Source organism: Cylas formicarius, unplaced genomic scaffold (assembly GCF_029955315.1).
Source record: "Cylas formicarius isolate icCylForm1 unplaced genomic scaffold, icCylForm1.1 PGA_scaffold_5__7_contigs__length_24384050, whole genome shotgun sequence".
Lineage (NCBI taxonomy): Eukaryota > Metazoa > Arthropoda > Insecta > Coleoptera > Brentidae > Cylas > Cylas formicarius.
In genome coordinates, this window is record NW_026844341.1 from 5,986,299 (window position 1) to 6,000,641 (window position 14,343).

The window sequence follows — 14,343 nt, forward strand, 5'->3', positions numbered from 1 at the left end:
AAACATTTCTCGAATTTGCCAACAGTCATTTTAACAATTTTACTCCACTCAACCACACAGTGGCGCACGTAAAGCAAAAAAAAAAAAAAGCGAAAGCACACAGGAAATGGTTATTTTTTATTTTGCATACGTTTTTAGTTCGCTTCCTCCGAATCACGCCGGCGAAGCGAGATAAAAATTGCAAATAGCAACAAACAAGTTCAACAAACCTTATTTTAAAATGACAAAGTTGAGGGTATTGGTTCTTGGAGGTGATGGTTTTTAACTTTAAAGTAACTTAAAACAATATTTGCGGTAAACGTCTTTTAGGTTGCGGTTTTATCGGCAGAAATTTCGTTTCATATTTGGTAGAACACGATTTAGCCAGCGCGATAACCGTTGTGGATAAAGTGCCTCCTCAAGTGGCTTGGTTAAACGACATTCACTCCAAGTGCTTCGAACATGAAATTGTAAAGTTCAAGAGCGCAAACTTAATCAATCAAGGTAAAGTTAACCAGTAAAAAACATAATAAACATAAAAGTAAATATTTTGCAGATTCATGTAAAAATGCCTTTAGTTTGCCAGACGGTTCAGCATGGGATCTAGCTGTGAATTTTGCAAGTGAAACCAGACCTGGTCAGACAGATCCTGTATACAAAGAGGGTATATTAAAATTAAGTTTGAACTGTGCAAATGAAGCGGCTAGTCAGAATGTTGGAAGGTATATTGAACTGTCCTCAGGTAATATGTATTCTTCAGAAAAAGTGCCCCACAAAGAAGATGGACCATTAGAGCCATGGACCTATATTGCCAAGTGGAAGAAGGAGGTAAACAGTGGTAATATTTTTTGATAATTGAGGCTCAATATAGAACCAATTTTTAGGTGGAAGAACAAATTTCAGACATTCCAAACTTGAGGTACACTATAATTAGGGTGCCCCTGGTGTACGGCTTAGGAGATAAATCCAATTTAACACCTCGCATAATGGCGGCTGCTATTTACAAAGAACTGAAAAAAACAATGAAGCTTTTATGGAATGCAGATCTGAAGATGAATACTGTACATGTTGAAGATGTTTGTAGGGCTATTTTGTTCGCAAATGACAAACAGCAAACTATGAGTCAGGTAAAAAAATATCATTTTAAGTGACTATGTATTTTTACTTTTTGTTGGTATTGGTAGTTACTATAGTTACTATATGTCATAGTTATTGTCTATGCTTTCAGGTTTATAATGTGGTTGATGATGCCAATTCCACACAAGGATCAATTTCAGATATTTTGAGTGAGATATTTGGTGTCAAGGTTGAATATTATGGCAATGTTGTCTCTTCCTGCGTTGATTTAGAAGAGGCTGCCGACGATGCTAATGACAAACATGTTGTAAGTATATTTCCTTAATAATATTTAATTTGATTGGATAAATTCATGGCCTTATAACCTATAAATTGGTATGCTAGTTCTTTTTAAGAATTTAGTTTGGCAACGTGACAGCTATCAGTTTCCTTCACTGACACATTGCCACCAACATTCCATCATATAAAATTTCTTTCTGCATTTGAACTACCCGCAGTAATTATTATATAGTATATCAGGACAACAGAAATTTTACATACTGTTGGTGATGGTTAGGTGCCTTGGGCTGAAGCGTGTCGCAGAGACCGCATCGAAAACACTCCTCTATCTCCCCATATGGATGGAACTGTGCTTCTCGGCAAGCATTTAAATGTGGATGGAAACAAGTTGAAGAGTTTGGGCTTTATGCTAAATGTACCGAGACCCACCTCAAGCAAATTGAAAGAAATCATTGATGATTATGTAAGAATGAAGGTGTTTCCCCAATCCTTAGCCTGACATATGTTAGATTAAACCAATTTTCCAAAGTGTCCCTCGTACCTACTTAATGGCCTAAATCGACTATCAACGCAGAATCTATGTATAGTTGGGTACATAGTAATATACAGAATGGATAAAAATTTATATATTACTTCTAGGACTGGAATTCTTAGTTATAATTTCAAGTGCCATAGAGCAGTTAAATGTGGCTTAAATCTTAATTCCCCTCTGTATTTTATGAAAATGAATATTTTAAATATTAAAGTACTATTTTGATAACGTCTCTTTCCAATGTATATTAGATATTGATATTGCAAAAACATTTAAAAAACAAATGTTATTGTTTTGATTGATTCTCGGGCCACAATTTTAACAATGAAATTATTTTAGTGTGTCATATAAAATTACGAGTTGTGCAAAAAAATAATATTTGAGTTACTTCTGCACTTCCAGAATTCGTTGGTGGCCTTTTAAATAAAACGAACCATACCTTGGCTGTGCTTATTGTAAAACATTTTCTTTTAGACATTGTGGCCTGAGGATATGTGAAATGTGCTTTCAGCATTAGCTTATGTAGATTTGACCCAGGGCAAAAATTAAAACAATATATATTTAACTCTATCCAATATGTAGTTCAAGAATTATTAAATATTAAGATGTACTTAAGAAATAAAGTATGAGATACATTTGACATTCCAAAATGTGATTTAAGTATAGAATGCTAACTCTAAGGGTATACATTGACATTTTTTCGTCAATCGGTCTTAAAAAATTGCTCAATTTTTGCTTTTTCAAAAACAGTGGCGATGTTGTTATGAAATCCTGCTGTACGAAGTTAATAAAGGATATTTGCTGTCTACAGAAATTGTTTTTCAATTGCGTCCTACCTAACTTTAGTCGAAAGTTTTAAAAAACGAGTTGTGGTGGTCTCTTGCTCAAAATTCTATTATAACGGATCTTGAAAAAAAAACCAAATGAGATATATAATTTTTGAAATGTATCAATCGTCAAAAATTGTTACAGTAGTAGATTATATTAATAGCTCTGCGACGAGATCTTTTTTCAAAAACTGTCGGGCCAATCCCGACGTCAAGAAATAGACTTGACCAAGAAAAGGCAAAAAGTCGAATTCGCCCCGTTTATTATCCGCTTATAAGTCTGGCTGCATAAAATAAATATTTTCGCATTTTTTCCAAAATTTAAAAGTTAAAATATTCACCACGCAACGGGTAAACGGATAAGTAAATTATTACCTTATGAGTATTCCTTGTTTTTAATTATATTTCTAACTTGGACCACATCATTACAGAAGTTCAAATTTTGCTCTATGCTCATGTATAAATGGTGGATGCCTTAAGCTCTAAATTCTCTAAGTTATGGTTAAATCAATCTGAAGCTGACAGCTTTTTCTAAATTAGGCAGCGAATATGTAAGAGAAGAGAGAACGTGGTCTGCAAGTGTAATTTATTGTTTAGCCGAAATCAATTTTGTCAAACACGTCATCCATGTTACGTTGGTTGCCTACCGATATGCTTTTCGTGTTTACCTAAAAAAGGTTTAAAAATGCGCCTTCTAATCAAAAAATTGTTCGCGTCTTTATGGATTACTTTGAGATACACTAGATTGAAGCAAAATCTGTCGTTCTTGAATGAACTTTGTAATAAATTCAGTTGAACTGAATCAAAAGAAAGACTTTTCTGTTATTAACTCAGTGATCTCTTGACCTTGTATGATTATAGGAACCCTGAAAAAATTATAGATAGGCTTGTTTACTCTATTAATCTATATGTACAACGTACAAGGTGTCCCAAGTATATTAATTCCCTTGGAATTCAGTAAACAAATTTATTTTAAATTGTAATTATAAATTAAATTTTTCAAAGCGATTTTATGAACAATTGAAACATTTGATAAGCAATTATATAGGAAACCGCATCCTATGCATCAAAACCGCAATCGCAAATTCCCAATTAAAAAAAAAAAAAACGCAGGAACATCCTAAATGAAAGCTTTATTAACACAACTTTTAACTTGAAAACTATTTAGCAAACTTCAAAGCAACAAAATAAAAAAGTAAATCAAATAACCACTGGAATGAACCCTTAACACCTTATCATGAATCTGCTTAGTTGGCTGCCAAACCAATGACACCGCAAGCCAATCTACCACCAGCGTTTCCAGTTGTTTTGCTCAATTCGTGGCCCCCTTTGCCCAAATCATCAGGATCCGCGTGCACTACCACAGTGCGACCAATTATATTATGATCTCCTTCCAATGAAATCAGTTTGTCAGTTATGTTAATTTTAGCGACACCATCAGCCCCGGCCTCTATGTTGCCCAAGTCACCAACGTGTCTCTCGCTGTCGGTGGGCCCTCCATGATCTTTTTTGAGTGGGTTAAAATGAGGCCCCGCCGATATACAACCATTAGTGTTGTCTCCAAACTCGTGGATATGAAAGCCATGCAAACCTTTGACTAAGCCGGTTATTTCACCAGTCACTTGCACCGGGCTTTTCCCATCCTGCCAAGAATGTTAATTAGATAAAAGAAAAAATGGACTATTTCAAATATTTGTGATTACCTGTTGGGTGAAGAAAACTGTTCCGTTAACAGCTTCGCTTTTTAATACGCAAACGGCTTTAACTGGCATTTTGTAGTCGGCGCTGAAATGACTCGACAAAACTTTCCTGCGATATGGTTAATCAAATTGTGTAATTTGTTTATATTCAAGGACGTCCTAACCACAGATATCTTTGGTGGGACTCGTAAGTGCGTAGTTACCAAAGAAAAATAATTGGCAAAATCCTCTGTTTTATATATATATTAATTTTATCAAATTAACGAAAAGAAGTTCTGAAGCAGAGTCTTAACGCAACTTTTTGTAGTATGCATAGAATTTGATGAATCAGAATAATGTTTGGCAAAATTTAATTAGCACTTATTTTAATATCTTTGTCACAGACGACCTTCAATCACTGTGGCAAGGCTAGGGATGTTCCGATACCATTAAAGTATCGATACCTACTCATTTCGATAGTACTCAAATCTTTTTTCGATACAACTCAAATAAATACTCCTAAAGTATAGATACTTACTGATATCGATACTTTTAGCAGTTTATTATTTTTTTATTTATTTTAAGTAAACTAACAATGAACGTTGAAGGATAATAATTAAAACAAAATTAAGAAGGAAAAGAAAACTTTTATTATAAAGATTTGCGTCACGTTAAGCAAGTACTTTAAACAAAAAACTCCATGATAACATTGGAATAATAAGCCGATGATTACAATAAATAAAATTATTCGTAAGCAATCTCTTGTATGTTTGACAATTTATGTTGGTTGGCAATGAAAGAAAATGAAGGGCGGACATGTTTCTCGCTTTTGGCTCGGGCTCAGTCGAGTGAAGTAGGGCGAGTTCGGCTTGGCTGGCGCGAGACAACGCGTTACCATAGATCAGATAGAGATTATGTTTGTTTGATGCGTTCGGTTTTTTTTTTAATGGTGAGGCTGATTCGATTTGATACCAAATACTTTTGTTTCGATACGGAGTAAGTATCGCAAGATTGATTCGATGCTATAAATCCTTGGTATCGAATCAAAAGTATCGCGTACCTACTCGTATTCAGTAGTATCGGAATATCCCTAGGCAAGGCAGCAAAACATATGGTCTGTGACACACTGTTCTGTGAAATTTTGTTTTTAAGTAGGTAAAAACTAATAGCCATGATTTTAAAAAAACTTAATATGTATATTTAATAGCCGACTGTCCTATTGTACATAATGACGATAATTACGGAAGATTTATCGCAAGACCCACCTTCACCATCCAACTATAGGTACATAAAAAATTTTTCCAAGAGAATGTTAAAAACTCAACTCTTTATCGGGAATTTTCATGAAAAGCGTTTCGTGGAGTCTCTTGCATGTTACAGGGACGTGGTGAGGATAGATCCAGATGAAGATAAATTTATTGAAAATTTGGTAACTGTCAAAAGAAAAGTCAGGGAGCTTCCTTCGGGTAGTGTACCTTGGATTGGTATTACAGAGCCTGACACGATCGGAGCACCTGTAGGATATAACTTGTGGGTGGAATTACCGGTGGAAATATTTGGAAGGTATTGGTTTAAAGTGAGCACTGTGGAATTTCTAGAAAAAGAAATACGACTTAAATTGGATATAATGAAACCCTTAATACGCAACAATGAACAGGACAGATCGGGCATTGGTTCTGAGGAATTCAATTTATCTGCTGTATTGAATGGGATATTAAACGAGGTTCGAGTAAATTTGATGAATTTCTGTCGAGATCATATTACATATAAAAATACAAAACAGACTTTGATATTTATGTTTTTACTAATCAGCACTATTACAGTGGGTGGACTAAAGGTTGTAAAATACTTGATGGAATATCTAGTGAATTTTATGAGAGAATTATCAGGGCTCATTAGGGCTTTAACACCAGTAATAACAACTTGCATGGACATCATCAAAGCTATTGTTCTTGGAACATTGGAAATGATTTTTTCATTACTTTATGATAAACGTAAAACTCAAGCTACTCAGTATAACGCATACATAAATGTAGATCCAAACATGATAAAATTTAATGATGCGAGGGAAACTTATGGTGAACATCCGACAGGAAGAGCACTTCCATATGGAGAAATCAGGGATGGTTATAGCCAATATCCTACAAGAAGGGCACTTCCATACAGAAGGTCCAGGACTACAATTACTCCCTGGAACTGACGCTGCTTGACAGTTTTTTGTTAATTTCTAATTTAATTGATTAGCTTAGAATTGTGGTTTATAATAAATTTATATATTATTATTGAATTTTAATCTTTATGAAAAATCCACAAAGTATGTCTAGGATTGGTAATGTGGTTTCTCGTTAAATCTGAAATAGCTAATAACGAGTAAAGCTTTTTTTCTCATTTGTTCCAGTTTTGCATGATGCATTGAACCAGGACACTATGTTACTGTAAAAAATTAAAAATTGTTGCGAAAAGGTATTAATAAGACTGCCACTTCGCAGTGCAATCTAAAATCCACCAATTCAAGATATTTTTTTTTTGGTATCAGAGTATTTGCACTTTTTTTCTCAACCAAAATATGGTAATATGGTATTCCGGATAAAGTGGAAAAAATTTATTCATTTATAGATCACAGGCCATTCAATTGGCAGATGCAGCTACCCAATTACAGAATGACACAATATAGGCTTATACTATTTAACAAAATCGGGAAAGTGAGCAATAAATTTCTTATCTTTACAATGAAAACAAAGGTTAGATATAAATAAATTACAACTACGAGCTAAAGAAGTTTATATATGTTTTTTTTTAATTAAACTAAGGCTTAAATTAAACATATCTACATCTATGCCATTTTAAAAAACGCAATTATTATAAATAGGAGCACATCTGGTTATAGGAGAGTTAGAAAAGTAATTCGACCCAAATTGCTCAATCGAAAACGTCAGTCTCGTTCACACATGTTATGCATTAGCGTTAAAACTCAAGCAATTCATACAAAAAGAAGAATCCACAAGGTTATTTGCAATTTTGAAAAGAAAAGCACCATCAAAACAGTTTCTTCAAGTTTCAAGCGACTTCAAACTGTAAAATTTAAGGTTTTCTTCTATTGTATCTTTTAACAACTTAAAAAGTTTTTTTTGTATGCTTTCTATTCTGAAGATATATTTACTAAAAATCGAAACTGTGGATGAGTACTCTAGTACAGACCTTATCATGCTATTATACACGATTATTACTAACTGATGCTTCTTGAAACCTTTGGTGGTACTCAAAATGAACTCGTTTCAGCTGTTCATTATCAAGCATTAAGTTAAGAATCAAGATTTAAGAATAATCTGTGGTTTCTGCAATAATCAATAAATTTGTCAATATCGCACAGGGGCTGCAATACATCTAAATGTGAACGAATCTCTGTTACTTTTAAATCATCAACAAAAGAAGCATGAATAGAACCTGGAAAACAAAGGCCAAGATCGAAAACAAAAATATTAAAGAGTAATAGACCCAGATGATCCCTGTGGGACAAGCGAGGTAACATTTGCATAACAATATTTTCGACCATTGACAACAACAAACTGAGTTATTTCCGTAATACAGCTTTGCAATAGTTGGAAGAGGTCGCCATGTACACCGAAATTTCCTAGTTTTAGAGTTGGATGATGTACTTTATCAAAAGTTAACTAGTTTCTTATCATAAGTAATAAACATGCTATATTTACTATATGAACGTCTACTATTAACGTAATGGAATATTTTTTCTTGACCATAATGGATGCACATATTATCTAATTAGATTCTCGCTCTGTTTGGAAAAATCCTTTATATATAAGTTATATGAACCATAGGATTTCAAATCCAAATTTTAACGCAAATTCCTTGGATTCTGCTAAAAATTTCTTCTCTTCTTTTCAATTTTGACAAGTGCTTTTGAATTTTCAACGGAAAGTGCCAGGAAAACTAAATTTTATTTATTCTGTGGGACATAATCGAAACCTCAGTGCCTATATTTTTCTGCGGAAATATATTAATGCTCTTAGGTTTAAAACACCATCAATTAGCAATTGGTTATTTAAAAAAAAACCTTGACCACAATAAGTGAAACATTCCCCTAGTTCCATAATACTGCAATTTCAGATCATTTTTCAAATGTAAATTTCTTATTGGATAATTTCCTCTTTCACTTCAATGTCGCGGCGTTGTGTCTGTTTTCCGGGCGTTGGCATTGGTCTATGCTTTGATTATGGATCTCGGTGTAGATACTTTCGTAAAACGAAAAACAAAAACATTGCTTCTCAAAATGAATGCGATATTTTCCTTGTACCGCATAACTAACAGAATTATTTGTTAGTACATTATATCAAATTACAGCAATTAATAGTTTTTGTATATAATAAGAATTAGAAAGATATCAATAGTTACGTTACCAATAAACTGCCTGGAAGATGGCTAGCAAAAATTCTAAATTAATAGCCTAATAAAAAGAAGAAATTCAGAACACTCATTCCAAAACCATTTAAATTAATAAAATATTAATTTAAATTTGCTCGACAAAAACAAAAATTAGAAGATCCTAAAAGATCACTGGCAAACGTCACTGCCAAAACAATTTCAAATAATTGATCTGAACGACATGCTTTTAGCAAAAGTCTTTTTAAAGTGAAAAATATGACCCCTAAACTTTTGATACTGGATTTGGAAACGTACTCTATAATGCGGAAATTTGAATTCTAAAAGTATGTATCTATTTTGAAAACAAAAGTCAGAGGTAAAAAGAATAGTTTTGTCAACACAAAAAAAGAAGACAAGGGACAATCAATATGCACATGGTCGAGTCATTTAATAATAATAATAATTTATTGTTGTTCATTTCATTATGTATATTAACAGTCAGCAATTACATTACATTATTAATAATTCTTAATTGTACAAACATGAAGTTTCTAGAACCTTGAAGATTTTAATTTGATATTTATGTATACATATATAATCCAGGTAAATTCAATTCTCGCTGGCTTACAAAAAAGACATACTAAACTTTAATTTTATAGATTGCGAGTACTGTCTGAGGGACGCTTACATTCAATCTGATTGTAAATTTACCATCCCAAGATATAAACGCAATAATAATTTTTCAAAGAAATTTCCCCAGCCTACTGTAATACTATTTACAAAACTTCTGGATATAGCAATAGCAATGAGCCTGTGAGCAATCCCACACTTGCCGCTGTTGTTCTTCCTTAGATTCAGATTCAAAGCAGCGACCATATATCAAAAGTTCTAAAGAAATATAACGTCAAAACCAGATTTACCACTTGTCCAATAATTTCTCAACATCTTCGATCCGTCAAAGACAAAATACCATTTGAGATGCCATGAGTTTACAGCATTCCATGCAGATGCGGCAAAGAATACATTGGAGGGACCGGACGAATAATATCAACACAATCACGAAACCGGACATAAAATTTTATTCGATAAAACTAAAATTCTTGCATTCTTGCATCTCATTCAGCTCCGCCCCCTCAAACAATATATAAGCAGGTACAGAGTAAAATGGAGCCAGTTTCAGTTAAGTTCTGAAGAAGTCAACGAGATGATTGGCGAAACGTTAGCAAGTTCGACTCAACAACAACCGATGCAGGAGGAAGCTAGAAGTTTTGTAAACAGCAATAATAAATAAATAAACAGATAAAAATAGTATTGTTTTGATGTGTTGCTTTTAGTTTTCAGTATTGGCTTGTTGTCACTTAACTTTTTGCGTATTTCTTCTGCAGTAGAAATAACCATTGCCAAAAGTGGGTATAGTTAGTATAGTCCATTTCTAGCGACAGATGGATCACAAGCCATCTAGACGTCACTTAAGTACAAACTTGAGTTCAACCAATCGCTTCCGCTATTAATTATTTACTCAGATTTTTATAACACAGTTTTCCACGAATCGATGATTAAGTTCGTGTATTTTTTTAGATAAAATTTTGTAAATAAACTGTATATACTAATTATTGAAATTGAACTGATAAGTTGTAAACATTGATATTGATTCTAGGAATATACTAATCTAACATTTACATTTGATTTGATTTTTAATTAATTTACTATTAACAATTATGGCCAACATTATCAATAGTTAACAATTATCAACAATAATTTTTTATGCGAACTATGGTATCTTAGCACACTGTGTGTTCACCCAGGAACGTTATAGGTTGTTTCCTTCATTTAAAAGTTATACCAAAGAGCTTTTATTATTATTTTCTGATTTGTTACTAGATCAACACCACTTAGGTAACTTCTTTTTTATTCCGTTATATGATTTCACTCTTAGTTCAGAGCGCAGAGCATTCACCGCTTTTGGTCCAGTACAGTATATATGTTTCTGGCACGCCACACGTTTGGGGTTTTGTAGAGTCACATCGTGCTGGGCAATAGACATTGTGGCAATACCATGATGTATTTTGGTTTTTAACATAAATCTTATTACTGATTTGATATACAGTTGCTTAAAAGCAAGCAGATTGCTCTCCTAAGTTAGTCGGGTATCACTTTTTTTTTAAATACATGGTTTTTATAACCTACTTTTGAGCCATCTGCAACCCCAGTACATGCGTCCCATAGGTATTAGCCCACATCAGTAATCCATAGTTCATTATAGAAAAGTATACAATTTTTAGCCCCTCCATATTATGCATTAATAGAACTATATATGTTTTCTGATTTTTGCTAGTTACATAATTAGTATGATTGTTCCAAGTACCTAAACAATTCGTCAATCAGTATGCCCAGATATTTTGTAAAAGTTTTTCTTTCAAGAAAGTTGTTCACAATAAGATTCATGAAGTCTTCGTTTCTGCATATTGGTTGGTAGAGGGACTTTATTCTACTATAAAATCATACAAGGGGAAGTTGGACAGAAGATCGCTTCAATTTAGTTTGATCCCCCTCCCCTTATTCTCATCCCTATAATACGTAATAAGAGGGACTTTTCGCACCTTTCTTTCAAATTTCACCCTCACTTCACGGGTTATTTTGCACTAACTACCCTATTTTTAGAATAAACAAAAAACTAGTGAAAGAACAATATTATAAGGACTAGTACACTAAAATAAAATCCAAAACATTTTATTTTTATTTTTTTAACCCATAATATTTACTACAAATTATAGTAAAAAAGTCTCTTTTGCCAAATATGTACAATTTATACCGAAACGGTTGCCAGAAATTTCGGTTGAAGCGGACGTAACGTCAAAGATTTCTTTAGTTAAAAATGACAGTATATTACGAGAATTAATTTTTCAAATTGTGCGGCAATTTTTTAGAAAATAAAACTTTACATTTTAATATAAACTTTGGATATTTCTAACCGCTTGAAGGCACCGCTTAAAAAAATAATGCCAGCGCGTCTATTAACTGTCCAAGATGGTTCGAGCCAAGCAATTTGTTAGCGATAAACCAACCTGCACCAAATACCTACATCGCGGCGCGGTGTTAGGAATCGAAAATGAAAGTTTATCAAAATAGTAAATGCTACAGGCAGGGTGACACCTTGACGTACTTTAGCATGGACGTGCGACTTCTTTTTTTTTCTGAAAAGAACGTCAGATATCTCCGTTAAGTTGCTTAAGAATTCAGCTTTGATTAGCCATTTCTGTTTTCCGCATTTAAAACGGTGCCCTAGAATTCCGTATGCTTAATTTATAAGACGCGATAATAAATTTTGCGGGCCTTGAAAATCTTAATCAATGAACAAATTGGGTCTAATTGAAATATGTATTTAGTACGAAATTTAGATAAATATATTTCCTTTCGGGATTCTGCTTTGACAAACGAGTTTTAAAAATATGGGGGCGATCTTCAATTGATTAAAAAAAAAACAAGAACATACACAACTAGTGAAAACCCTTTCCCTCAAATGTTTGAAACCAGTTATCCCAAGGAATAACTCAAAAATATATAAATCATAATCAGTATTTTCTATAAAATTTTAGTGGAGTTTGCTGTTGTGGGCCAATTGAATAGCTAGCCGACATATTGTCAAAGATTCACTCATCAAGAAATTTCCCTGTCAAACTGCTTGTGTCGAGTTATCAGCACTTTTTTTAGATATAGTATATTATGCAACAAGTATGGTAAACGCCAGTTCAGTCACGAATTTGTTTTGCCACGAGCGAAGCGGGTGCTTAATAAACGAGTGACTGAAGAAGCTTACTAGCATACTAAGCATACTTTTTCTACGACCCTTAGTTTCTGGTTAGATTTTTGCAAAGCAGAACTAATTCCCATTAACCATTCTCGCTAGTAACTTCAGAGGTGTTCGTTATATTGGCGACGGGATCGGCAACTATCCGATGTTTGCGGTAGATTTTAGTCATTGATGCTATTTTAACGTTAGTCAGTTCTGATGGTCACGTTACACGCCCGTCAGTGAATGTATTCGTGATATTTTGCAAACATGTATCCAGAAACTAATTCTTGGTAGTCCGGGTAAAGTGGAAACAGTTTATTTATTTATAGATCACAGGCCATTCAATTGGCAGATGCAGCTACCCAATTACAGAATGACACAATATAGGCTTAAACTATTTAACAAAATCGGGAAAGTGAGCAATAAATTTCTTATCTTTACAATGAAAACAAAGGTTAGATATAAATAAATTACAACTACGAGCTAAAGAAGTTTATATATGTTTTTTTTAATTAAACTAAGGCTTAAATTAAACATATCTATATCTATGCCATTTTAAAAAACGCAATTATTATAAGTAGAAGCACATCTTGTTATAGGAGAGTTAGAAAAGTAATTCGACCCAAATCGCTCAATAGAAAACGTCGGTCTCGTTCACACATGTTATGCATTAGCGTTAAAGCTCAAGCAATTCATACAAAAAGAAGAATCCACAAGGTTATTTGCAATTTTGAAAAGAAAAGCACCATCAAAACAGTTTCTTCAAGTTTCAAGCGACTTCAAACTGTAAAATTTTAGGTTTTCTTTGGTAGTTCTCAACTCGTTTCAGCTGTTCATTATAAAGCAATAAGTTAAGAATCAAGATTTAAGAATAATCTGTGGTTCCTGCAACTAGAAACTAATTCTTGTAGAAAAAGTATAGTATGCAACACTATTATGGTTAGCAAGTTTTTTTGTTAACGTTGCCCAGCTTACATTTTTGACATTTCAAACGAGCTTGCTAAGATGTTCATTGAACTGTATATTAAAATGCTTCAAGGTATCTATTCTATTAACTCTTAAATGGGTTGTGTTTAATGAAACTAAAGTTTTAAAGTGAAACCTAATCTGTGTTAATATATGGCATTATTGGAAGATCTTATATCAATGTTCTAGCTTATTATAGTGAACATTGGTCCGAATATGTATAGTTTTTAACGTGTAATCAAACATTTAACAAATGTTACTTTTTTGCATGTTCCTAATTGGCAACAAATTCTAGTCTATTTTTTATTAATATCTTTAATAATCAAAAAGTGGCAATTTTAGTTGCTTAATTTGAAAAAAAAGATAAAAAAAAGTCAGTGACACGCCCATATAACATATAAAAATATAATAACTAATAAATATATAAACATATAATTATTTTAATTTTATCATTCCTAAATTAATTTCTTGCTATAACTAATAACACAACGAAATTACAACAAAACGGTCAAGGGATATTTAAGATATTTATTAAAAAGCCATTTTTTAGTTTGACGCTGTATCTTGAAAACTATGCATTTTCGTATGAAAAAAATGTATTCCTTTTTATTTTCTGATCGTTTGTTGTTATAAATACTTATACTTGTTTTAAATACTTATTGTTTTTGGATACATCGCAGTTTTATAAAGAATTTGGGTGAGCGAACCACCAATATAGCCAAGATTAATAATAACATAGTAACGTTTTTTCAACACATACACTCTATACTAAATAGCAGAAGACAATCCAAGCAAAAAATACAAGAAAACTAACTCAAATAAACGTTCACA

The 14,343-nt window shown here is 32.9% G+C and overlaps 3 protein-coding genes across 4 annotated transcripts; 2 read left to right on the forward strand and 1 right to left on the reverse strand.

Moving 5' to 3' along the window:
• Positions 1–114: 114 nt before the first annotated feature.
• On the forward strand, positions 115–3,340 carry LOC132701948 (uncharacterized). The gene is made up of 6 exons (XM_060670295.1): positions 115–251; positions 310–483; positions 536–807; positions 864–1,106; positions 1,208–1,363; positions 1,613–3,340. Exons 1-6 carry the CDS (start codon positions 221–223, stop codon positions 1,832–1,834), a joined length of 1,098 nt encoding a protein of 365 aa, XP_060526278.1. The 5' UTR covers positions 115–220; the 3' UTR covers positions 1,835–3,340.
• A 472-nt stretch (positions 3,341–3,812) lies between these two features.
• LOC132702093 (superoxide dismutase [Cu-Zn]) lies at positions 3,813–4,740 on the reverse strand. The gene is made up of 2 exons (XM_060670515.1): positions 4,398–4,740; positions 3,813–4,337 (listed from the first exon to the last, which is right to left on the reverse strand). Exons 1-2 carry the CDS (start codon positions 4,464–4,466, stop codon positions 3,942–3,944), a joined length of 465 nt encoding a protein of 154 aa, XP_060526498.1. The 5' UTR covers positions 4,467–4,740; the 3' UTR covers positions 3,813–3,941.
• A 514-nt stretch (positions 4,741–5,254) lies between these two features.
• Positions 5,255–6,660, forward strand: LOC132702091 (uncharacterized). Of its 2 annotated transcripts, none has more exons than XM_060670514.1 (2): positions 5,255–5,528; positions 5,581–6,660. In XM_060670514.1, exon 2 carries the CDS (start codon positions 5,602–5,604, stop codon positions 6,571–6,573), a length of 972 nt encoding a protein of 323 aa, XP_060526497.1. In that variant the 5' UTR covers positions 5,255–5,528; positions 5,581–5,601; the 3' UTR covers positions 6,574–6,660. The 2 variants fall into 2 exon arrangements, with proteins under 2 accessions (XP_060526497.1, XP_060526496.1); XM_060670513.1 differs by having other exon boundaries at positions 5,255–5,524.
• The last annotated feature ends 7,683 nt before the right edge of the window (positions 6,661–14,343 follow it).

Bases quoted from the DNA above. Each gene is read 5' to 3' on its own strand.
- LOC132702091 (XM_060670514.1), top strand. From the start codon at position 5,602: ATGACGATAATTACGGAAGATTTATCGCAAGACCCACCTTCACCATCC.
- LOC132701948 (XM_060670295.1), top strand. From the start codon at position 221: ATGACAAAGTTGAGGGTATTGGTTCTTGGAG. The intron at 484-535 runs GTAAAGTTAACC...AATATTTTGCAG, and splicing joins CGCAAACTTAATCAATCAAG to ATTCATGTAAAAATGCCTTT. The intron at 1,107-1,207 runs GTAAAAAAATAT...CTATGCTTTCAG, and splicing joins AACAGCAAACTATGAGTCAG to GTTTATAATGTGGTTGATGA.
- LOC132702093 (XM_060670515.1), bottom strand. From the start codon at position 4,466: ATGCCAGTTAAAGCCGTTTGCGTATTAAAAAGCGAAGCTGTTAACGGA. The intron at 4,338-4,397 runs GTAATCACAAAT...CATTCTTGGCAG, and splicing joins CAGTTTTCTTCACCCAACAG to GATGGGAAAAGCCCGGTGCA.